The 25,021-nt window shown below is 38.0% G+C and overlaps 1 protein-coding gene across 4 annotated transcripts; it reads right to left on the bottom strand.

The window, feature by feature from the left end:
• Positions 1 to 1,722: 1,722 nt before the first annotated feature.
• On the bottom strand, positions 1,723 to 24,668 carry mab21l3 (mab-21-like 3). Of its 4 annotated transcripts, none has more exons than XM_007891597.2 (7): positions 24,437 to 24,668; positions 19,170 to 19,310; positions 11,893 to 11,964; positions 9,387 to 9,678; positions 7,172 to 7,353; positions 3,892 to 4,086; positions 1,723 to 2,311 (listed from the first exon to the last, which is right to left on the bottom strand). In XM_007891597.2, the coding sequence occupies exons 1-7, from the start codon at positions 24,482 to 24,484 to the stop codon at positions 2,078 to 2,080; spliced, it is 1,164 nt and encodes a 387-aa protein (XP_007889788.1). In that variant the 5' UTR covers positions 24,485 to 24,668; the 3' UTR covers positions 1,723 to 2,077. The 4 variants fall into 4 exon arrangements, with proteins under 4 accessions (XP_007889788.1, XP_007889791.1, XP_007889790.1 ...); XM_007891600.2 differs by lacking the exons at positions 19,170 to 19,310; positions 24,437 to 24,668 and adding exons at positions 12,744 to 12,947; positions 14,057 to 14,174; XM_007891599.2 differs by lacking the exon at positions 11,893 to 11,964 and having other exon boundaries at positions 24,437 to 24,612.
• Between the last annotated feature and the right edge of the window lie 353 nt (positions 24,669 to 25,021).

Here is a 25,021-nt window from a genome sequence, read left to right as displayed (position 1 = left end):
CTCTAGCTTGTAAGCTTTTTTTAATTTTACCTCGACTCATACTGCCACCTCCTGGAGGTGTTTAAGTATCACCTACATGCATTCACATACACACACACACAAAACACATGCATGTACATACACGTACACGCACACTCACATATACACAACACAAACACACAGACAGCAACTGAGGTGTAATTACTGGGATTTGTGAAAGATTTGTAAATAGCAAATCCCTGAAGTACCTGGATGTTATGGGAGTCAGACCTGCTGGAACTCCGGGTCTTCTGCTGGGTGGCACCGAAGCTCCTTTGGTCACAATCAGACCTCACTGAAATCAGAACAGAGATTGGACCCAGTGAATCGGCTTTATACACTTTCACATAACTGCAGCATTCACTAGTTACAAATCAATTTTCATCTCCTGAACTATTTGTTTTGTTTACAATAATCCTTGTATTTGATAGGGTTTGACGATAATCCTTATCACATCATGGGAACGTCTCAGTGTTTACATTATTAATAACACGTGCTGTGCTCTAATCTGTGAGTACCTCAACCATGGAATATGCTCTTATCTGCTAGGAAAGGATCTGTAGTAATCACAACAGTGTATACGGGTTGACGTGTCATCTTGCAAATGGGTAAGTCTTTATCCCAATACACACTGACATCTACTGGGAAAATAAAACACAGCAGAATGCCAGTTCCAATTCCCACCATCGATTTTCAGTCCTTAGTTTGAAATAAATTAACAGTGACAGGATCACGGCTATTGATCTTTTTCACAACATCACAAGAGATGTTCAGATAAAGAAGACCCTTTGGTCCACTTGATCTCATCCTTTCAGAATACCAAATGCAAATGCTGCAGTCAACTTGTGCAAAGTGAGGTCCAAGAAGCAGCCATAAAGCAAACAGGATTGTTGGCCAGGTCCCCGGGAGAAACTCTATTGTCTCTTCCAATAGTGTTATGGGATACTTAACATCCACTTGAACAGTCAGATAGGACTTTGATTTAAAAGCCATCAGCTTTAATAATAACCCTTGCATTTGATATAGCGCCTTATCACATCGTCGAGACATCTCAAAGAGTTTCACAGATTATACTGTAAAGTGAATTGGCTGTATATTTTGTGGGTGAAATGTGGCAGCCAATTATGCACAGTAGATAGCAATTGTGCGGAGCTCACAACCTTCCAACTCAAGAGGCAACTGAGCCACACTACAACTAATATGAAAAATAACATTTTCAAAACAAAACAAATGAAAAAGTGATTTTCAAAGCATCAGTCAGCTCAACTGGAAACAAATATAAATCATAACCATAAAAAAATCTTTAAAATTTTATACAGTAACTGCAATAGAACTTCCCTTCCTCCAAATAAAGGTGAAACAATGGATTCTGCCTCTATCACCTTACTTTATTAAATGACAGATATCTAATGTGTTTTAATAAAAGGTTCAGGGAGAAGTTTATTATTCATGTGAATTTTATTATTAATAATACCTAGATTTGATCTAGAGCATTTTCACATCAGGAAGATGTCATAAAGTGCTTCATGGGATTATACCTTGAGGTGGAATGACTGTGTTTTGTGGATGAATTTGTGTTTAATATATGCAGAAACCAAAAAAGTTAGGAACAGTGCATTTTATCAAAGATACAGAATGTTTATTTAAATTTGAAATTTAGCAGAGATATATAGTATGTTTTGTGAACTCAATGAAACTTGGCAGTTTCACAGACCATAACAATTCATCAAGCGTTAAATGCACATTCTACACATCACTTCCAAATAATCAAATAGTGCACTGACTACAGGTAATACTAGGTATAAAAAAGAATTAGTTTTCTTCCTTAAAAAAAGCATAATTTGCAAACTTCAATTTTATTCTCTCAAGGAATAAAAGTCCACAGAAGTTGGGGAAAGGAGGAAGTAAATAAAAACATATCTAACCCATGAGTACATTATGCTTTTTGCATCGTATTAATAACCCCTTAAAAACACATACGTTTTAAATTTGGGTAAAAGGATAAAGGAGTCCTGAAGTCAGTAAAATTTGTCACATTTCATTATGAGATCAATAAGGTTCAGTGGAGGTAGGTACTGGGGTTTGTTAAGAATTCGCTAAGTTTCTGAGACATCATGTCCAGTTCATTTGTGTTTGTATATTTCAGTAGGTTGAAGCTGGTCACAAAGTAGTGTCTGAGGTATCTCTGTAGCACACATTTCTGAAGTTTCTTCACCAAGCGAAGAAAGCACTTCCGGAAATTCCGCCAATCTTTGGAGCGTGAATATTTTTCGCAGGACCAAAACAATAGTGTCTGAAAAAGAAACCCTGCAATTAAACACTTGCACTTTTTATTGCTGCATATCTCTCGATATCCTGAGCTGACAAACAAAATTCATTCATGTCAAAATACTGATAACTGTTTCAGCAACCAATCTACCAAAGATCTAAGGCCACATTTTTCAGCCTTCTTCCCCCACCCTGCACTCCATTCCCCATTCTCACAGGTCACCAGTTAGAGCAAGGATATGATGAATGGAATACATGTTTCAATATTTAGCTTAGCAGATAAAAGCATTTGTTGCACAATATTTGTTGTCATAGGGGATAGTATGGCTGGTATTCGAATCTGGAATCAATTGGTTATTACTGTTCAAAATTAAGTTGTAGCAATTTTAGTTATCAAATCAACTCACTTCATCAGAATAAAACAGCCTTAATGTTCATTTTAGCTCATCGTCACATGGAGGAGTCAACACATTATCTGGTTTCCCAACCAGCTGAAACTTTTGCATTAAATTTGAAAGTCAGGTTGGAATAAAACAAATGAACCAATGGTGTAAAGGAAATGCTGAACCTGAACAAACCTGATCCTAAGTGGGACAAGATTTACTGGAGATATAAGGAAGGGATCTGGGATGGAAGGTACCAAGGATCTTAGCAATACAATTAGAAAGAAACTTGGCAGTTTCACAGACTATAACAAGTGTTAAATGCACATTCTAAACATCACTTCCAAATAATCAAATAGTGCATCGACTACAGGTAATACTAGGTATAAAAAATATTTATTTTTCCTTNAAAAAGTATAGACTGATTCAGGGTTTCAGTGTTTTTGTCTGTGACTGTAATATATAGAGTTTGCAATTCTAATTTATATTATGTTAAGCCACCACCATCCATCCTATGGAACCCAGGAACCTTGCGGCAACCGTCACCCACCACAATCCAACTCTGACAAGGCACCATCCAGCCCAGGGCTGCCCAAGAGCGGCAGGAAAAGCAGCCAAACGGTGCCATCAGTCAGGTATCGGGGCCCGAGCATGGGGGAGGGATGGTGTAGGGGTGAGGGAAGGCAGAGAGGTGGGAGGGAGACCAAAGGCAGGGTTGAAGAGAAGGGTCTTGAGAGCGGCCTTGAAGGAGGAAAGGGAAGAAGCGAGGCGAAGGGACCATGGGATGGAGTTCTAGAGTGCGGGAGCAGAGAGGCTGAAAGCCCGGCCACCAATGGTAGGGCGGGTCGGGCGGGAGACATGGAGCAGGCCGGAGCCTGATGAACGGAGGGAGCGGGCAGGTTGGTAGGGAACACACACACACAATGTTGTTTTATTAGTATAAATAATCCGTGTGTTTGATATAGTACCTTATCACATCGCCAAGATGTCTCAAAGCATTTCATAGGATATACTGTAAACTATATATATTTTGTGGGCAAACGTGGCAGCTAGTTTATGCATAGCAATGTCACACAAACAGCTGTGGAGTAAAGCACTGAGAGAAACTCTCTTGTCATAAAATGGGTCCTGTTAGTTCAAGAGCATTTATACTCTACAACAACAACAACTAGCATTTATATGGCATCCCTCACGCAGGGCAGCGACCCAGAGCGCTTTGTACCTGCAAGTGATAGGATGTAATGACTGGTTTAGATCCAGGGCACCAGAAGTCCTCTTTCAGTTTTCTTATGACTTGTAAACACTTCATACGACAACCGCCATCTTCGTCCAACTCGTCTAAAAGTACTAATTCAGCACGTGTGAACGAAAGCTGCCAGTGGTAATTCGATTTTGCCAACAGATTAAATCCAAAAGACTGTGAGAAAGATGAAAAATAGCATTAAGACTTTTATTAAAAAATTCAATGAGTATTTAACTTCTCAAATAACAAATTTGTCCCTAGCCCCCCAACCTATCACCCCACCCTCAAGAATCCGCTGCACAATTTATCTGTTAATGAATTCACAACAGAAGGTTTCTGTATTAGAAAAGGCAACTACCTTAGCAGAAAATTGGGCAGAGAAATGCCAAGAAGCCAACTTGCAGGCTCATCCGATGAGAGTGGAAATTGATATAATTCAGTGTACACAAATTCATGCATCAAATAAGCTTCAGCAATAAACAATGCAAATTGATGCAAATGCAAATATCAATATCAACGAGTTGGGGAAATAAATTGAGACTGAACACCATGTCTTTCTAACAGAGAAGTGAAATAAGTGTTTCCAGGGACAATGGGTGGGAAGATTGAATTGTGAGGGAAAACAGTGTATATGTTTTGCCTTCTTACTGTATCCAGCTGTGGTTATTATTAATTGGCTCGAGTTCTTATGAAAATAACTTGCATTTTTAGTGCCCACAACATCAAAATGTCTCAAAACACTTCATAGTATTCACTGTCAACTTGTAGTGACTGTTTTTGTAGTACAAATTGGAACTTCAAGCTCAGTGAGAATCGCTGCAGACATTTAAAAGAGGAAACAATGTTTGAAAGATTATTTTTTAGCAAAGCTGTTTTTAAACATATTGTGCGAACAGAATAAAAATTGGTACAATGTTATACCAGACCAGTGAAGGTAATTCCTTGTCCATTGAAGTATACGAGGTAACAATAATAATAATAATCCTTGCATTTGATACAGCACCTTATCACATCTTCGAGGCATCTCAAAGCGCTTCATAGAATATACTGTAAAGTGAATTGACTGTATATTTTGTGGGTGAAACGCGGCAGCCAATTGCACACAACAGTGTTCCACAAACAACAGTCATGGATTGAGTGACCAATTTATTATATTTTTTTGAAGGATTTATTACCCCCGGAAAAACGACTAACAACCAAGTTCCTACTTACTGCTAGGTAAACAGAAGCTTGTAGAGTAAGGAAACTTGCGCAACCTTTCGCCCTGAGGGGAATCTAACTCAGGTCTCTCATTTGTGATATGAGTGCTCTAACCACTGAGCTACAGGACTCCACGATGCAAGAATGGTAAAATTTATGTTCATTTACTTCCTAGACTTGTTGCAATGCTGCACAGCACTGAGAATCTAAACAGTAAATAAAGGAAATAAATAGGATCTAAATAATAATAAAGGAGCAGTAAAACAAAATCTTAAGAGACATCAGCTCAGATGAAAATATTGGATGGTATAGAAATCTGGGAATCAAATCACTTTATTAAATTAGTGCATAATGAGATTATATCCTTTAACACTGGAAGTGCAGTCAAAGTTGTACGTATTTCATAATAATAATAATCCTTGCATTTGATATAGTGCCTTATCACGTTGTTGAATGTACTGTAAAGTGAATTGACTGATATTTTGTGGGCGAAATGCAGCAGCCAACTGCGAACCTCAATGTCCCACTAAGAGTTTTGGATTGAGTGACCACATGTTTTTTTAAGGGATTATTACCCAGAAAGCGATCTGCCAATCAACTAACAACTGAGTTCCTACTTATTGCTAGGTAAACAGAGGTGTGTATAGTAAGGAAACTTGCCTAAGGTTCCTTAAAAATTCTAAAAACAGAGAAGGAAGGGCAATATGGAAGAACTCCAGAGGGAGAGGGGAAAGTGGTTATAGATTGCCCACCAATGGTATAAAAAACGTTTTCTGCATAACAAGCTACAATAGTGAAATGAGCACTAATATAGCATAGTTGTTTATTGTTGTCATATCAACTCCAAGTCAAAAAACAAACACAAAATATTATTTTAATAACTTTGGCAGAGAAATTCCAATCAGGTCTAAATTTACTGATTTAGCATTTCACAGTGTCCAAATGCAATTCTTAATGTAGCTTTGAAACCTGTTTTCTGTAAGTTCTTTTAATAACTAAAGGCTGTATTCAACAAGTTCTACAACGCTACATAAATAAGCAAATCGAAACTCAGTTGAAACCTCCTCATTCTTTACTTATCTTTACTTTTATTAGCACACTACCTAATCATACTCATTTGTCTCTAAACTAACTATAAAATGTTTGCTTACCTGTTTTCTTGTTCATTGTAATTCTACCATTTGTTGGGGCGTGATAACAAAGCCCCCAAAAGTGATGAAACATTGATTAACTGAAAATAATAACTCCAAAAGACATCTTTTCAGCCACTCAAATATCAATATTTGTAAAAGCTGACACAGTTGCAACATAGAAATGAACAGGTCAATTTTAAACGCAAGATACATTAAATATATGTTACTATGTTAGGAATGGCTACCGAGTTCAACGAGTTTGCCCCATGATACCAATCGTGCTGTGTACAAGCGAATTGGGATTTACAATAGTTTGCTCCAGTTGTTGAGTTGACAACAGTTCAGGCATGATGTTCGAAAATCCTCCTGCTATGCCTCAATTTCTATAATTCTGCATATGTTCTACCAGTGCCTTTGGCATATAAGCAAGCAAGGCTATCACAAATGATTAACTGCAATTCAATTCAACTTCTCTAAACATAGACACAGTATAATACATTGGAACACATTACAGCATCATAAAATCTCATTTGACAGCTAAGAAAGAAGTAGTTTATAAATTATTAGACTTCAGTTTATGCTTATACTTACGGTGCAAGTCCATTGGATAAATGCCATATATGGTTGTGTGTCCAACATATTTCTACTTACTCCAAAACTTGGTGCAGCAACAGAACTAACAATAAGTTCTGGCCCATTTCTCCAAAATACACATATGCCCAGCCCCTATTACCTTTCTGCTATCATTATTTCTTTTGGAGTTGGAAACAAATCCCAAAATTGACTAAAAAACAGCTCCCAAAGACATGGGTTCAATCAGTCAAATACCACAAGCTTTGCTATCTTAATGTGTATTTATCTATCATGCAAACAGTTTTTAACATGAAGTGTCAAGTTTTCTGTCATTTTTCTCTTTGATTTGGTACCTTGACGCATCGAGCTTTATCTTTTAACGGCCATCGTTTCAGAAATCGGGGCCAGTGTGCTTTGCTTGGCCAGTAATTGGGGATCTCAATGGCTGGTACTAGTTCTGCCTCGATCTGCTGCTCTGTTGTTTCCACAGCAATTCTTACAAATGGACTCACATTTTCTAAAATGCTGATTTTTCCTGCAAGTAGAACACACATTTTCATGTACAGGCAGTGAGACATTTACACAGTAATATTCTCTGAATGAAAGAGAGAATAGGAAATGAAAGGAAGCATTAGATTAGGAAACTCAAAAGAGAGAGCCGAACAGAGAACAACAATAACAACTTGGATTTATATAGCGCCCTCCACGCCAGAGTGTTTAAAAGCCAGTGACACTGAGAATTTGTTCACCAAGACTGCTATTACTAATTCAAAATCTATACAATTAACATCTACAATATCTTTTAACTCACCATTTGCAAAACAGTCTGCTGTTGCGTCCAACAAAATCACTGTATTAATTGTTTCAGTGTCTTTCTCACTCCCTCTTCATATTTAAACTGAGAACTTACGATGTCTTGCCCATAGGTTTTTATTAGCAACATTATATGAATTATATGAATTATATGAATTATATAAAGCACAGGGAAATGAGAACATACATGGCAAAAAGCAGTTCTTAGTTAAGAATAAAGGTTGGATCTTGTAAAACATTCAAGGTAAACAGTTTGCTTTTACTCATGCATTGCTCTGCATATGCATTTATTATTTATGCATTCATTGGTTCTTTTCAACAGGATTAGATGATCCTTTACCCTATTGAGCTACAATGCTACATTCTAAAGATCATTGGAAAATCTGAAGCCATTGCAATTGCAATGACCAATTGCATTACTGTATTATAATAATAATAATAATAATAATAATCCTTGCATTTGATATAGCGCTTTTCACGTCAGGAGGACAAATTTTTCTGTGACTATTGGGCTTTGTGTAAAAATACAGTGAAAATGACCATTTCAATCTGAGAGATTAATGGTAGAGGGTGAAAATCTAACAGCTGATCTTTACATCCAGGCTTTAGGAGGTCCTATCTAATAAAGATTTATTTTTATAATCTCATAATAAACAGAACAATTTGATTACAGAGTGAATCTATTACCCCACCACCCACCTCCCACCCATGTAGTAATTTTTGGTGCCCTCATTTTCAATTATTTCTTACTCTTTAGATTCCTTAAGTAAAGAAGCAGAGAAGCAGAGAGGTGAAATTCTGCAGAATCTGCTACTGGAGATGGTAGCTTTACCAATCCACTGCCAATATCAATAGCTTCATCAACTGGTAAAACTCCACTCACTGGATAACAACATTAAGTCTTAAGACAGTCTAGAGGTAAGTCATTTTCACTATCCCACAGAGTGAACTAAATGATCAGCAAAAACAGTTAATGTATGTCAATGACCTTTTTCTTTAATATACTAAAAAGGGACTTGCCAAATATTTGGTATACAATGAGGCTGAAGGTGATAAGGATACGAAATGGCCGAGATAATAGTTTATAAAACACGATGGTTCCTAAGTTGCTGGGACCATGGACACAGCTATGGCAGAACGCAATGAATGGTCAGACTTGTAGTATTACATGGATATTGTGGAATTTTTGTGTGATTATCATCAGAGCCCTAGTAAAGTTTTACATATGTTATTCGCTTCCTTTGTAGGAAACGTGTTTCAATAGCTTCCACAATAGTCGACGGATTTGCCGAAACTTTCCTGGAATAACTTTACCTAACAAAACAATAGTTAAAATCCAGTAGCAGGTCATCCCAATGACAAGCCTCTGGGACTTTCCGTTCCCTTTTTTTTAATTTGCTGAAAGCTCTATCATGCATTTTTACATCATCATCGAGCATTCAGTAACACATGATTTACTGTGATTATTAATAATGGCCAATAGTCAGTTGCCTATATGCCTCAGTCAAAGTTATTATATGCAGAAAATATTATACAGTGGAATGCAGAAAACAGAAATGGTGCAAATGTTTGCTAAAAGAAACTAGGCTATGTAAAGGAACAGTGACATAATATGCCTCCCCTACCATCACAAACAATACTTTCACTGTAGATGGAAAGAAATAATAATAATATTGCATCTTCAATCAACAAGTGTGAAATATTCTCACGGTTTAAAACACAAGAACATGTAAATCATTTTGATCTTCCACTCACCCTGAAAGTTTGAAGCCTGGATCGTGTTCTCAAGCAGCTCTTTAAAGATGGCGACTACTTTAGCGGGAACAATGTCACCCTCAAAAGTGACATCTGATTGGTGCCATTCCTGAGTACTCTTGAGGAACTGGTCCACTTCCAACCATTGGTGAAGTTTCTCGGGTTCACGAACAGGTGAGATGAGCTTGGAACCGTGCAAGGTATAATAGCGCCACTGTCGTGCCTTCCTCTCCGTGTAGCCTGCCAGACCTCGCAACGGAACCATAATTACGAACTGGGATGGTGCCTCAACCTGGGAGAAAAGCAGGATATCACTTGGAAACAACGACATGCATTTATACAGCACTCCCCATTACCCCCTCACACAGGGTAGCACCTCAGAACACTTAATCAAGCAGTAACATGTGATTTAACTAGCATTCCCTTTTACAGATTTCAATGTGGATTGCGAATGTTTGACAGCACGATAAAGCGATTTACACTTATAAATCTGTATGTTAGCCACATGGCCACGCCATTCTATATTTTACGAAAAGGGTACATGCAAAATAACATATTCCAGGTGTAATGATTATTTAATGACTATTAAATGCAGGACATTTCTGTTTGTGTGTATGAGATGTATGTGTGAATCTGTTTCCGAGTGAACAATTTAGAAGCAGCAGTGAAACAGCTGATGTTCACAGAAGCAGCCCCAGGCAAAACACCTGGGTTTGTTCCATAACCTCCTGTAAACTGCCATCTGAGGCTTTCTGTTGTCCAGCTGTGCATTGGGCATGTACCACTAATGTGGAGACACCAATGTCATTACTAATGAATAACAGGCTTGTTTGTAATGCGTGAGAGATTGAAATTGTACAATAATATGTGAACTGGGGAGAAACTGAAGCACACATTGAAAAGCATGATTCAGTTCTGATGATATTTTAACCTCTCTTTACACCCTGTATACAACGTATTTTCTTCTGCTTTTAAACTAGCGTGTCATGATCGGATTTTTTTAAAAAATGTTAAAGGTTGTATGCTAAGAGTAGTTTTAATTTGCCTCTGACACAGCAAAACTTGATTATTTTCATTGTCACCACATTAATTGGAGTGTCAGATAACAAAAGTCCTCTGGTCCATTTGAACAATCATTCTTGAATACCAACTCTAGTCTTTCCCTTACAGTAATAAGCCATTTCTTGGAAGAAGTCAATATCCTGACCTCCAGCCACTTTATCTGACAACCTATTCCGGTTGTTGATTTCCCTCTCTAACAAAATACTTCCTGCATCTCCTAAATTCACTTGCAAAACCCTGAACTAGTGTCCTTTGTCCTGCAGCCAGGACAGGCTAGTGTCTGCTTGGGTTCAAATACTATGAATAACGTGGTTTTCTTGTTTTTTCCCTCATTTATTACATTTTAATGTACATGCAATTTCAGACTCCATAGGTGTAATCCATTTTAGTGGCTCTGGAACACAAGAATGATGTGCTTTAGTATATCACCAACATTGAAAATCTTCTGTTCTGCTCGTATAATAATATATTTACAGATTGTTCTTATACCATTATTTTTGTTTTATTTGCCTCAGGATTGTTTTTTCCACAGCTGGCTATGGCCCTCAACATGTCCCTCATCCCCTCCAATTCACCATCGGCAGCCGTGTTTTCTGCCAATACCTGTGGAACTCTCTGTCTCAATCCCTCCTCTTTTCCCCATCTTCAGATCGCACACGAAGACATGACCTCTCTGACTGACCCTAGGGTCATCACCTCATTTCCCAGCATCAAGCTCTACCACTGTTAAGTTCTTCACAACGTTACCACATAAAAGGTGCTATATCTAATATATATATATTATATACTGTATATACATATATATTATATATAAATGCAAGCTGGTGTTTTCACATTATAATCCATGTACCGTTTATCAATCACCCTTCCTAGTAATCTATTTTTATTAATGATCGTAAATATGATACACTAACAATTTGAAAGAAGACCTGATGGTCAATTGCTGTGGGATAAGACATTCCAATAACCAAAAAACAAACAGATACAGTTAAACACTGTAAAAATCAAAGAATAATCAATATATAAACTGTTAATTACTGGAACAAAACAAATACACGAAAACTGCTTCCCCTCCCCCCATTATCTTTATAAGAGACAACTACAAATACATTCTGATACATATTTAGGGAAATACAAAACAAGGAAATTTTGGGGGGCAATGGTGGCTCAGTCATTTGTGCCAGTGTTAAAGGGTAAATAAATAGCCTAAACTATTTATTCTCCACACAAATAGACAATTTATTGGATGAAAATTGTTTGGGTAGATTCAGGTAAGGTTGAATTGTTCGGGTGGATTCAGGGAAAGAGTCATTCCAATGCTGGTTGAACAGGGAATGCATAACTAGACACACCAGGTTTTAAAACATTCTGATCGGCAAAAAGAAAGGAGCTGGATCAACTGGTTGTGGCGGAAACTGCGGCTGTTAACCACAGCAATTTGTACCTGGATGGAGGAATGTTTGGGTTGTTTCCCTGTCAGAAGAGCTGACCATTTAGCCACTAAAGCCTGCTGATCCTAAGAAAAACAAATGAAATATTCTCAGTACAAAGAAATCATAAAATATTCATTGTACACCAGGATGACAGAGAGCTGCAAAACTGAAAATACATCCTGAAGATCTGAAAATGTGCAATTTTTCAGATTTGCATGAAAAGGCTGTAATGCTGCAGATTTTATTAATGACACATTAAAATCATACAATAACATGAAACCCACAGGTTTCTCTGACAATTGAAAAATAACCACTTTGCTTACCATTATTCAAAGGCTCCTGCTGAATCTTTAAACCAAATCTTTCATTTTGAAAAAAATAACTGTTCAATGGGAGAGAACATAGCGAGTCCACTGTCTTTCTAAGATCACATTGGAAATGAAAGAAATGACACAAAGAGACAGAGACAGTTCAGAGCAATCTGAGATGCTGTTTAGTATTGATCACTGTAGTCAACTAAGGACCAAGATCTACAGCAGTTGCCCTGAGAACTCGTGCCGCCTGCAAGGTTGAAGCGAGCTCTTAATCATTGTATTAATGTGGTTACCTAACCACTGACACAATAAATAAATAAATAAATAAATAAATAAGCAAGTAAATACATTTTACTCATTTTAGAAAATATTATAGGTGGAAATTCATGGGTCATTGATACATTTACAGGCCTTGCCAAACAAGGGCATTGTGTTTTCTACTGGTCCATAAAAGTACAGACCTTGACTGTGAGTATTTCTGATGGAATATTTGTTCTAAAGAAATATCACCAAGGCCCTTAAATGTATGTAATAGAAAATGTACTTACTGTTGGAGAATTGTCTACTAAGTGGGCAAAGGAAGCACTAAATTCACAAGTTTGGTCTTGGATAAGTAGAATTATGATGCTAGAATGTTTTACTACCATTTCTGGTAATATTGCTCCAACATCTCAGTGAATTCAGATGGATCAAAACATCACGTTGCAGCAGAACAGGACTCATCCAAAAAGAAAGCCTCGGAATGTTTCTGTCTATATACACAGAACAAATGATGGCTGAGGAGGCATAACAAAGTCACATACCAGACAAATTAGAAATACACACAGTAATCTAACCATTTACTACATAAATCATACTCATTTTGAAGAAGAGTGAATGCATGAATGGACATTTATAATAAGCAAATCATATACTTCAATAAACAATTACAACATTTGCACTAAAATTTGTTATCATGGGCACTGACACATGGAAATTTCCCTGTGGAATGTATTTCCAAAGATATGAAAATACAATACAGGGATACACAATAATACAATTATATTCTTTAACTGATTGGGAGGGTTTTTAGAACATTTTGTTGTCATTGTCCATTCTGAAAAGAACAATTTTAATACTATATGAATACTATATAGGGCTCACTAAGAAATCAGGGTGCATGTTAAAAAATTAAAGACCTCTCGATGACATTCTATTGATCAACCATCAGAAATTCTACAACAGTTGAAAATGTTGATATTTGCCACTTGTGCTCACATTTAAACTCTGGGGAAAATATTCACATTTTCATTTTGACTAAAAAGTAGAACACTGTACTGTGGATTTAGCTGATTGATACCATCCTATCTATGACTGTCACAACAACATGAAATCTATGTAATTCACTGAAGGACAACTTCCTATGGCCGTGTTTTGTAGTTCATTATCCTCGATGAAGTGCTGGCTCAGATTCAAACAGCAATGAGTAATCATGATGTGTCTTACTCGAAATCATGTACCAGTAGATAACATAATACCCAGACTTATCAATTGATGAACAACTGTAGGAACAGTCAGCACTAAGCACAAGAAATATTACTCACTGCTAAATGCTATTGCTTGATAAACATTTAAACCCATTACTACAACTGTACGTGAATTTAATTTGTTCCTTTTGCAAACGAAAGGAACGATACCTGCCCACATTGAAACACTGACATTTTCATTTGGACTAAAAAGCAAAGCAATGTGTTGTGCATTCATCCAAGCCTAAATTAACAAGCATGACAGGCTTTAATAAGTTGTTTTTAAACCCCTGACTGTATCTATTTATTTCTCTTTTATTAAGCATTCTAAGATCTGTGTCACAAAGCGCACGTACCCTTTAACTTGATACGATTTTTGCGATAGGCTTGACAAACTGTAAATGGGAGACCCCTGTATTTATCCAGCAAATGAATAGCAGTAGGAGGGTGTTCAGGAAGGATGAGATCGGGTGGGCAGCAAGGCCTTCTTCATCCAAACCAATCTGGCGACCTGCAGTGCTATCAGAACAATAGATATCCAAAAATCAAATGGTCTTAGTTTTGAGGCCATTGTCTTAACATTTTAGTAAATTCAGTCAAAATTTTGGAAGTCATTTTTCTTCATTTCTGAATGGCAGAAGACTGGCTCCCAAACTATGAACACATTTTTCAAGCATTTTTCAAAATTTTGCAAAACCTGAAATTTCATGACAACAGGTCATGAAGGTTTAAAGCTAAAACAATGAGAAATTTTAGGTCTCAAATGCCACCCCCCCACACCCCCCGCCAAAAAAAGTATGCATCAATGGAGGATGCTGAATAGATTAGTTTCCAAAAACAAAAAAAGGCTGCCTTGTTCTGCTCCTCTTGCAAGCCAGCAAATAAAGAGGGCAGAAATTGATTTAAAGCAATATTCAGATGGCATCAAAGCAATTGTATTCACAGGGGGCTTGAAGGCATACTCCCACCGTGCAGTGCGTCACTAGCAGCTAAAGTAATGAAAACTGTTACAAAAAGTGCAATTGACGAAACCCAATGCTTCAATTATTTATCTGCTTGAATCTGAAAAGTATCCTAAAAACATTTTCTTTTAATGTTTGCAGCATTTATCCCCTTTGGAATTGCAGTCATGCCAAAAGTCCACTTAGAGCAAGGTTATGAATAATTATTCAATGATGTGCTCTTCAACATCTCTAAAGAGAATAATTGGAAACAGTCAATTGAACTGCAGTGCATCAGCAACCCACCGTCCTAAAGACACAAATGCAATTGTTTTGTTCTGATATGCAAAGAATAGGAGGGTAGAAAGATGCAGCTATATATATATATATATATATAAAGTACAGAATAACTGGAAAGAAATTCCCCTGCAAATTCAATCCAATGTACATATTGATATAAAGAGGTTGAGGATGAATAATGCAATATGGGTAACAAAAGGATTGGTAAATCCCAACGAGATCGAGGGTATTTTTTGGGGGGACACGTAATATCTAACAAATCAGATTGGGTTATGCTTTGCACCAATTGCTAAAAAAAAGTGACCTTTTTGACATTGTTTATGAAATGTGAAAACCTATTATATCCAAGTAATGAAAAGATTCGCTCCTTTTGGTGATCAGTGCACTATTAATCTTTACATCTGTGCTCTTGTCTGCTCAACACCACCACCATACGGTTCAGAAAGTCTGTGACAATCTCACCCATCGTGACTGGCTGCACCATTTTTAAGAAACAGCTGCTGATCCATCACCCCAGTATCACAGACATGTTCATTAGTGGGACTTTATGACTAGCAGTGTTTTTACTGACATTTCACAAACTGAACTGTACAACCACAGGGGGTGCTGAAATCCTGTCATTTAGGAAATGTCAGAGGAGCAGCCAAGTGGTTAGCTCACTTCCTCCAGTAAATCTGTGTGACTGAACACAGTGATCCAACATGAGGCTCAATTTAGAAATTCTGAAAAGTACTGAATAGGAATTATCTGCTTGTGGTGTCAGACAAGGAATACCCCCTACCACTTCCACCATTGCTGACATGCATACATACACATGCACCCTGAAACACAACAACTTTGTAAAGCGCCAAGTTGCACATTTTCCCATTAGTTTAATGACAGTCAGCATTTTGTAAACCAAAAAACTCGGGGTAAGCCATTAGTTTTTCTTTTTAGCTTTTTCCCCTTTTTTATTATTTGAATTTGTCTTGTTGATACCTTTTTTAATTCCCTTTGCAGTCATTCCTACATGTGTAGAGCAAGTGACAGCAAGAAAGAGGCTAAAATGATAAGGATAACCCTAGATAAGGAGTTCAAAGTCATTTAGCCTGTATCTCCATTGACAAGAAAAGCCACATTGCTGCATTAACATTCTGATTATTGAGATCTAATATGCAATGTGTAAACTATGTGTAAAAACAGTTGTATTATCACTATTTGTTCAGAGAAAATTAAACATGCCTTTAACTATGCGATGAGCCAACAAAAAAGGATCAGTTGTTAATCTATAGAATTAAAAATCGTTTTTAATGGCTGATTATGTCACACACATACACACCACACACAGACACACACACGACATGTAATACAATTGCGCTTACACATGGCATAAAATATACCCAATTATGACAATTGAACACTCTCCCTAATATAAATTATCCAGACATCAGTATGCAAGGAGACAGCGGTTTTCCACCGTCTTGGCTCATCACCATAAGCACATCATTGCACACAGTAAATTTGCCAGTCAATTTTACAGATAATAAAATTCAATCTAGATACTGGATACTGTAATAACAAAACAACTAGCATCCATTTTATACAGCAAGTGATGAAATCAAAAACAGTTGATAACAAATTACATCTTAAAATCCCAGACAGTTGCACAAGTTTAATGCTTAGTGAATAATTATATATCATGTGGTGCAGTCATTTAAATTATGTACAGTTGGCAATCTTCCAATAATAGCAGCCATTGTTATTACACAGTGTCTTGATTCTATGCACTCCAAACCACAACTTTATAATAGAATCAAATTGCATGTATTTCAAGGGGGAGAAAACTGTAAATCTGTGGACTAGAGAATATATTTTTCCTTATAGTTAGGACACTCTTAACCCACCTAAATCATCTGGAGTTGTATACGTGATACTGATTCTTAAACTTTCTTTCCACTCAGCTATGGTAACTCTGCAAGCCAAAGCCTAAAGCCCTTGGGGTGGTCCTAGCTAGACAAGCAACTGTAAAGCTTTACAGACAGCGCTTTCAAAGGCACATTTTACAGTTTCAGCTGGTTAGACTCCAGCAGTATCCCAATGGGGGTCCCCAAGCTTTGACTCTTGCCAACCTGCACCTATTCCTCTCCAAAATTAGGTAAGCAGGATGTATCCCTCCAGGGAAAGTGTGTATTCCACCCCAATAAATATCTCAGGAATTTCCACGTATTGGTGGGATGTATGGCTGATTTGGTTTGGACACTATTAAGCGCAGTGATGGGTTTCTCATGCGTCAGACACCGGCTGACCCAAAAAATGTTTATCTGGAGGATTGTTAGCCAGCACAATAGGAGAAAATCCTTTCCGTTTCCAAAATGTGCCAAAATATTGAACCTATTTTCACTGAAAAAGGGATGATAATAATAATAATCCTTGCATTTGTTATAGCACCTTATCACGTCTTTGAGACTTCTCAAAGCACTTCACAGAATTGTAAAATGAATTGACTGTATATTTTGTGGGTGAAATGCAGCAGCCAATTGCGCACAGCGCATCCCACAAACAGACAGGATCTAATAAAAACCATTAAATTTTAAAAGGTTTTGAAAGGATAAAAGTTAAGAGGAAGTATGGGGAGAATAATTTTCACATAAAGGGTTACTAGAACTTGAAATGCTTTATCACAGGATACTACTGAAGCAAAGACTATGTCAATATTCACAAGAGAATTGGATGAATATTGAAGACAACATTATAAAAGATATAAGAAAAGCACAGGCAATTGGGATTAGAGTATGAAACTCCAGTGGAGAAGTTAATATAAGTATAAACTCGGTGGTCTGAAAAGCCTCTCCCTTGGCTGTAATTTCTATGGCTCTATGAAATAGTTGCTCTAGCAGAAATATTGCTCCTTTTAAAATATACTTTGCAAATGAAATTATGGAAAGTCTAAGAGGCAAGAGTGATTATAAGAAAATAAATCTCATTAAGTACTCTAAGATCACATCATGACCTTGTGTGTGAAGCTTTAGCAATTTGTCACCTGAACCAAAGATGCATATTTCACTGTCATCACTTACACCCCTGCATTTTTTATAAAAAAATATAAAAGATTATCATCTAAAATGAATGAGATTGGTATGGCCTAATGCTATCCTGCATTACTGGCTCTGAAAGGCTTTTTCTTCTGCTGGTAGATGTCAAAACTGACAACAATGACCAGATCATTTCACTTTCCACTCAGTTGATGCACGATGGCTGAAGGATTCAATTTATAACATCATTATTGCAAGATTACTTTGAATTTGAACTGCACTGAACCACTGAGAAAATAACACTCCTCGTATATTAAATACGGGTGAGCATGCAGTCTACAATGAAATATTGCGACCATGCCATGAGTATAATAAATTGCACAATTGATTAATGTCATTATGCCCTGAGATCTATTACTGCCTTGGAACAGGCTCCAGAACGTTTTATTCTGCAGATTGACAGCTCGAAATATAAGGAATTCTTAAAATTTCCATTTCAGATTTACTTATTTATTTATTTGCCAGTAAAGCAAGGCTATCCTGGCAGACAATAACTAGAATAGCTCCTGCAATTAAATCACATGAATTGCTGAGCAGTGAAATTGTGGTTTATTTTGCTACCCGATTCAGGCAGACATCTTACCTTTACAGTGGTAGAATCATAACATCAGTGATTCTGCAGCTATAATAATTGAAATATAGGTGCATTTCTTCCTTTCAATTTATTCAGGGCACTGAATTCACAGTATTTACAAAATAAGATGCTGCGATTGTGGTCAATGGTTACTTTAGACTGCTGGAGTGCAGTCGACACAAAACCTTTGATCTTATTTATATTTAGTTAGTTAAGACCGGATGCTATCACAACACAGCTGGAAGAGCTGCTAAAATGTAGCTGACAAACAAAATACACACAGTCACAACACTGTGAAGTATTTTGAGACATCTTGATAACGTGTTAAGGCACTATATCAAATGCAAGGATTATTATAAAGGCGCTATACAAATGTAATCTTGCTATTATTAATGTTAATTCTTCAGGTAGAATCTGTTCACTCAGTAATTGTGTGTGAGGCTTTTTCATTCAGATTAGCTTTCCTCTTGTGCCCAAGTAGAAGTGGTTGTGACCGTCAGTGCATACCTATTACAATCCAATTCCCGAGTAACTGAAGAGCTTATATTTAACTGGTTCAACTACATTCTAGTTTGAGTTTTACCTTCATGTTGTCATTGTTAATTCCAGAATGTGAAATAGACTGGAATCGGCCATCCTTTGCACTGATCGCAGAGGTCAATTCTTGAACAATTTTATAAACTTCTTCTTCAATCTTTGAAACCTGTCGACGACGTAGATCCACCTAACAAAGACATGTTAAACAGCTTATTTCTGAGCAAAACATTGCCTGAGAGTAATTTATGATAAATTGCTGACGTTGGGTCTATCATAACACAGATCGAATAAAAACGCAAGTTATTTACAGAAATTGCAAAATACTTTTCAAAAAGTACATTGAATGTCCTGGAGGTTATAATTGGTCAGATCTACTGAACATTCAGCAATTATTGAAGGCAAAGTACTAATTCTAGTCAAAGTAACATACAAAAAGAGCTAATGTGATACTTAAACGCTACAAATGGCAAACTAAGGCTGCAGGCAGCTTGGTACAAAGCAAAGCCTGCTAGTTATTGGTGGATAGCAGCAATAAACCACACTGTGCAGAAGCTGCCAAAAGGAGCTTGTAAATACAATAGAGAACTGAAAATTAGGTCCTTAATAAGCTGTGCCATTTGAAGCAAAATTCCACAGTTAGTGTCCTGTATTATTGCATGTTTTTGTAATTAAATAGCACACATATATGGTACTTAAACTTACACTAGATCACAAACATCTTTATCAGTTTGTTTCAGTCGCTCGCACTCTCGCCTCGTGGTCTAAAATTTATGGGTTCAAGCTCCAAATTGGTACTTGAGCTCACAGTCCAGGTTCACATTCCAGTGTAGTGTTTGGAGAGCACTGCATTGTTGGAATGTGCCATACTTAATATTAATAATAATCCTTGCATTTGGTATAGCTCCGTATCACATCTTCTAGACGTCTCAGTGGGATTCACAGAATATACTGTAAAGTGAATTGACTGTATATTTTCTGTGGGAAACCAGGCAGCCAATTGCGCACAGCAGTGTCCCACAAACAGTCGTGGATTGAAGTGACTAATTGATTATTGTTGTTTTTGGAAGGAATTATTATCCCCGGAAAAGCGATCTGCCAATTGACCCTCAACCGGGTTCCTACTTACCGCTATGTAAACAGAGGCATGTGGAGTAAAGAAACTTGGACAACATTTTGCTCTGCCGGGAATCGAACCCAGGTCTCTCGTTTGCAAGGCGAGTGCTCTAACCACTGAGATGAGACATTAAACTGAGATAAGACATTAAACTGTGATCCCATCTGCCTTTCCTGAAGTGGTATCAAAGGCCTCATGACTATTTGACAAGGGAAGGAAGTTTCTCCCAGTGTTCTAAAGCACAATCACCAAATAAAAGTGGTCATTCATCTTATGGTTGTTTTTAGGACCTTGCTGTACACACAACGCCTGCCACATTCACCAATAAAAAGAATCACTTCACTTGACAGTAAAAACTGTAAAGCAATTTGTTATATTCTGTACTCAAATAATATTCAATAAATAAATCATCCTAATAATATTCCTTGCATTTGGTATAGTTCCTTTCATGTCAGGAAGATGCCTCAAAGCGTTTCACAGGATTTTATTCTGAAATGTATTGGTCGGCAACTGTGACATTCCAATCGTATACAGCAATGTTCCAAGAATAGCCATGGAACAAATGACCAATTTTACTTGCGGGGTTGTTGGCCAGGACACCAGTAGAAACTCCCTTCTCTGAAGTCAGAAGAAGCAAATTCCATAGAATCATAGAATTGTACAGCACAGAAGGAGGCCATTCGGCCCATCGTGTCTGTGCCAGCTCTTTGAAAAGAGCTATCCAATTCAATCCCACTACCCCGCTCTCTCCCCATAGCCCTGCAAACTTGTCCTTCCCAAATAATTATCTATTTCTCTCTTAAAAGTTGCTTTCAAATCGGCTTCCACCACCCTTTCAGGCAATGCATTCCAGATCTGAACAACTCGCTGTGTGAAAAAAATTCTCCTCACCTCTTCTCTGTTACTTTTAACAACTATTTTAAGTCAGTGTCCTCAGATTACCGACCCACCGGCCAGTGGAAATCATTTCTCCTCGTTCACCCTATCGAATCCCCTCATAATTTTGAAAATTTCTATTAAGTCTCCTCTTAACCTTCTCTGTTCCACAGAGAATAATCCTAGCTTCTCTAGCCTCTCCTGATAACTGAAGTCCCTCATTCCTGGTACCATTCTGGTAAATCTCCTTTGCACCCTCTCCAATGCCTTGACATCCTTCCTAAAGTGGGGGGCCCAGAACTGAACACAGTACTCTAGCTGAGGCCTAACCAGCGTTTTATATCATCGTAACTTCCTGACTTTTGTATTCTATGCCCCTATTTATAAAGCCGAGTATCCCGTATGCTTTTTTTAACAGCTTGATTGCAAGCATACAACAGCTTGCATTTATATGGCACCCTCCATGCAGGGTAGCGTCTCAGAGAGCTTAACAGCAGCAGAGCCTGACTCCAGGCTGGAGGTGGGGTTGGTGGGGGAGAAGTGACTGTAAGTACGGTCAAAAAGGAAGGTTTTCAGGAGGGAATTGAAAAAGGGGAAAGGGGGCTAGGAGGAGGGATTGAGGGAGAGCGTTCCAGAGTTCGAGCACTCTTGCTTCATATCTACCACAAACACACACAGCACACATTGGACTAACTACTGCAATGTCCCACACCATTACTAGCAATAACCACATCCAAGTTAGGTACAGAATTCAGAGTGAAGCTTCTCTACTGTATTTACAGGTAATCTATGGGCTATGTATTCCTTGAGAACTGTGGACATTTTCACAGCTTTTGTCAATATTGTTGACTTGTGGCTAGTCAATATTTAGGTGCTTCATTTCTGATTGTTTCCTTAGTTGGATAGAGTGGGGCTAAGCAGAACAGACTGTGCTACATGTTACAGAGGTAACATGTAAATAAACAATAAGATTGCAACTTTTATTTGTGATTACACCTTTCGCAAAAATATTATTGTGTAATTGGTAAATTAGTGTTAAATGTTTGTTGGGATGAGAAAACATCATCATTGTAGCCTCAGCAGTCCAATAATAAAAAACTGTATTTACTTAGTTTGTCTATGCGCAACACGCATCATTTTACATCCACAAATTGCCGTGAAACTCACATCTGCTTTATATGCTTTGGTCAATATAGAGCTGTATAAAATGGTCAAATATTTAGCAAACCAGATCCAAATAACAGTGCTTTGTAAACATGTGTCAGTTACTCCAATATAACGGCTTTACTGAGAATCACCTGAGGAACTGATAATATTGTGTACAATAAAACTCTCATAAGTCTGATCTGTATAAATTGTATAATCGCATAAGTCATACATCTGCCCATTCAAAAGTTTATATCCTATGGAAATTTGACATAACTCATACTTTGCATAAGTTATGCTAAATGTACGGTCCCAACTGATACGACTTATGTGAGGTTTACTCTACACGTCTTTCAATTGCGTCAGAAAGTCTCTTAATTAGAAAACATTTCTAGGTAACAATCTTATCAAGCTGTGTATGAAAGACAGCTCAATGATTGTAGAAACCCAGGCAAGGAAAATTGGCAACTTGATACCTGTAGTTCTATCAACAGGGAACAAGGCAACAAACAAGATGTGTTCAAAGTCAAAAATCTGAGATCACCTGAACAAAAGGGAATATGCATTAAGAAGACTAATAAAAAGATCAAGTTGGACTTCCAAATACCCTTCGTGAACGGAGATATTGTAAGGATTAACTCCCAGATAGCCAAATTAAGAAGGACTATTTGAAACCATAATTGATGCTATATTTTCCGAGCAGAAGATTCTCTTGAATCTTGAGAAATCCACATGCAAGTGGCACCTGTATTCCCAATGATATAGCTTCTCTTATCTAGATGTTCTTTCTGATCTTCCTCCACCTGGCCACAGAGAACTGAGGTGTCTTCGACAAACAAGGAAGAGTCCAGGTCAGTGCTATTAGATTGGAGAAATGTTAATTACTCAGGTAGTAATGGAGAAATCAGTGACAAGCCCCAGCCTAATCCTATCCTCACATGACAATTCACATACGCACTTTCCAGTGGGAATCACTGGACAGTGATCAAGAGGGGGAAATCCAGGCTGATATTTCTCCTCCTCACACCAGGGATCCTGTGACCAAGTGCAGTCCCCCAGCCATTGCACTTTAAAGACCATGGTCAATATACTGGCGATTGGGTGATAGAAAAAAATGGAGGAAAACAGAGCATATGCATGTGCACAATATTTAATATAGCTTCCACGTTGTCATCATCCTCCACTTAAAGAAGTTTCTCCTAAACTCTCTTTTCGATGCATTATTGAATACCTTACATTTATGACCCCATTGTTTGGACTCACTAACAATTGGAAAAAACCTTTTCAAACCCTTTCATAATCCATAATCTTAAGCACCTCTATCAGGTCCTCTCTCATCATCAGGGAGAAAAGTGCCAACCGGTTCAATATCTCCTGATAGCTGTATCCACTTTTTCCTGGCAACATCCTCGTTCTACTCCGAACTCTCTCCAACGCTACAATATTCTTCCTGAAGTATGTTGATCAGAGTTGCATGCAGTGCTCCAAATACGGCTCTATTTGTGTCAGCCTGGTTCAGTGGTAGAACGCTCGCCGCTGAGTGAGAAGGTTCTGGGTTCAAGCCCCACGTTGGGCCTTGGAAACATATCATCTAATCTGTTATTCCAATGCAGTGCGGGTGATCTGTTGCATCAACAGAGATCTCATCCTTTGAATGAAACGTTAAACCGAGGTCCCGTCTGCCTGTCGAAGTAGATGTTAAAGATTCCATGGCACTATTCGAAAAGAGAAGGGACTTTCCCTCTTCTGGTGTCCTGGCCAACAATCCCCCCAAATAAAATTGGTCACTCACTCCACGGCTGTTTGTGGGACGCTGCTGCGCACAAACTGGCTGCTGCGTTTCACCCACAAAATATACAATCAGTCCACTTTACAGTACATCCTGCGAAGCACTTTGAGGCGTCCCGACGACGCGATAAGGCGCTATATCAAATGCGAGGATTATTATTATTATTATTGTAACATTATTTCCCAATTATTTGTACACTAAAACCTCTGAATCCTTTGCAAACAGATCTAACACAGACACACAACAAAACGACTGTAGCTTCTGTCTTGACTTGATATGTAGGGTGGTTTCCCCACTGGTGACATGAGCCAGTTCTCCCCTGGCAACACAACGCCAGGTATTGACACCACAAAGAAAAGAAAAGGCAAAACTTCAGCTCTCCACCCACCTGATTCTGCAGGTAATGGTCCAGGTCCTCTTCTGTGAAGTGAGGCATTTCTGTCAGATCTCTCTCCCTCTCTCTCCCTCTCTATCTCTCTCCACCCTGGCAGATCCTGATCAGTATTTTTCCAGCTATTCCTTCCCCTCCTTCCTGCCCTTTTTTTTAAAAAAATGAGACAAATCTCCCCCTCCCCTATCTCTCTCTCTGTCTGTCTGTCTGTCTGTCTGTCTGTCTGTCTATCTATCTATATATATATATATATATCTGTCTGTCTCTCTTTCTCTCTTCTCTCCCTCCCTCTCTCTGCCTCTCTCTATCTGTCTGTATCTCTCTCTCTCTCTCTTCCAGTTTATCTGATCCTGGCTAACTCTATGCCTGTCGTTGCTCCCTGACCTAGTCTCTACTTCTCTTTGCAAAAATATTTCTCTCCAGGTCCAGGTTCCTCTCCTCCCCACAGAATTCCTTCAATGTAATAATCTTTCCTCCTTCTCCCACTGCACTCTCCCCCCACCCCACACACACACACTCTCTCTCTCTCTCTCTCTCTTTGCTTTGCTTTGCAATTATTTTGCCTCTCACAATTCCTGTTGA

The sequence above is a fragment of the Callorhinchus milii genome, unplaced genomic scaffold (assembly GCF_018977255.1).
Source record: "Callorhinchus milii isolate IMCB2004 unplaced genomic scaffold, IMCB_Cmil_1.0 Scaffold4, whole genome shotgun sequence".
NCBI classification, from domain to species: Eukaryota; Metazoa; Chordata; class Chondrichthyes; order Chimaeriformes; family Callorhinchidae; genus Callorhinchus; species Callorhinchus milii.
Note: the sequence above shows the minus strand (reverse complement) of the source record. Positions and strands in the feature narration are given on the sequence as shown.

Coding starts and splice junctions, on each gene's coding strand:
- mab21l3 (XM_007891597.2), bottom strand. CDS start 24,484: ATGCCTCACTTCACAGAAGAGGACCTGGACCATTACCTGCAGAATCAG. Junction 19,311..24,436: donor ACCATTACCTGCAGAATCAG/GTGGGTGGAGAG, acceptor TGTCTTTGTTAG/GTGGATCTACGTCGTCGACA. Junction 9,679..11,892: donor CCAAACATTCCTCCATCCAG/GTACAAATTGCT, acceptor CTTTTCTCCCAG/GTTGAGGCACCATCCCAGTT.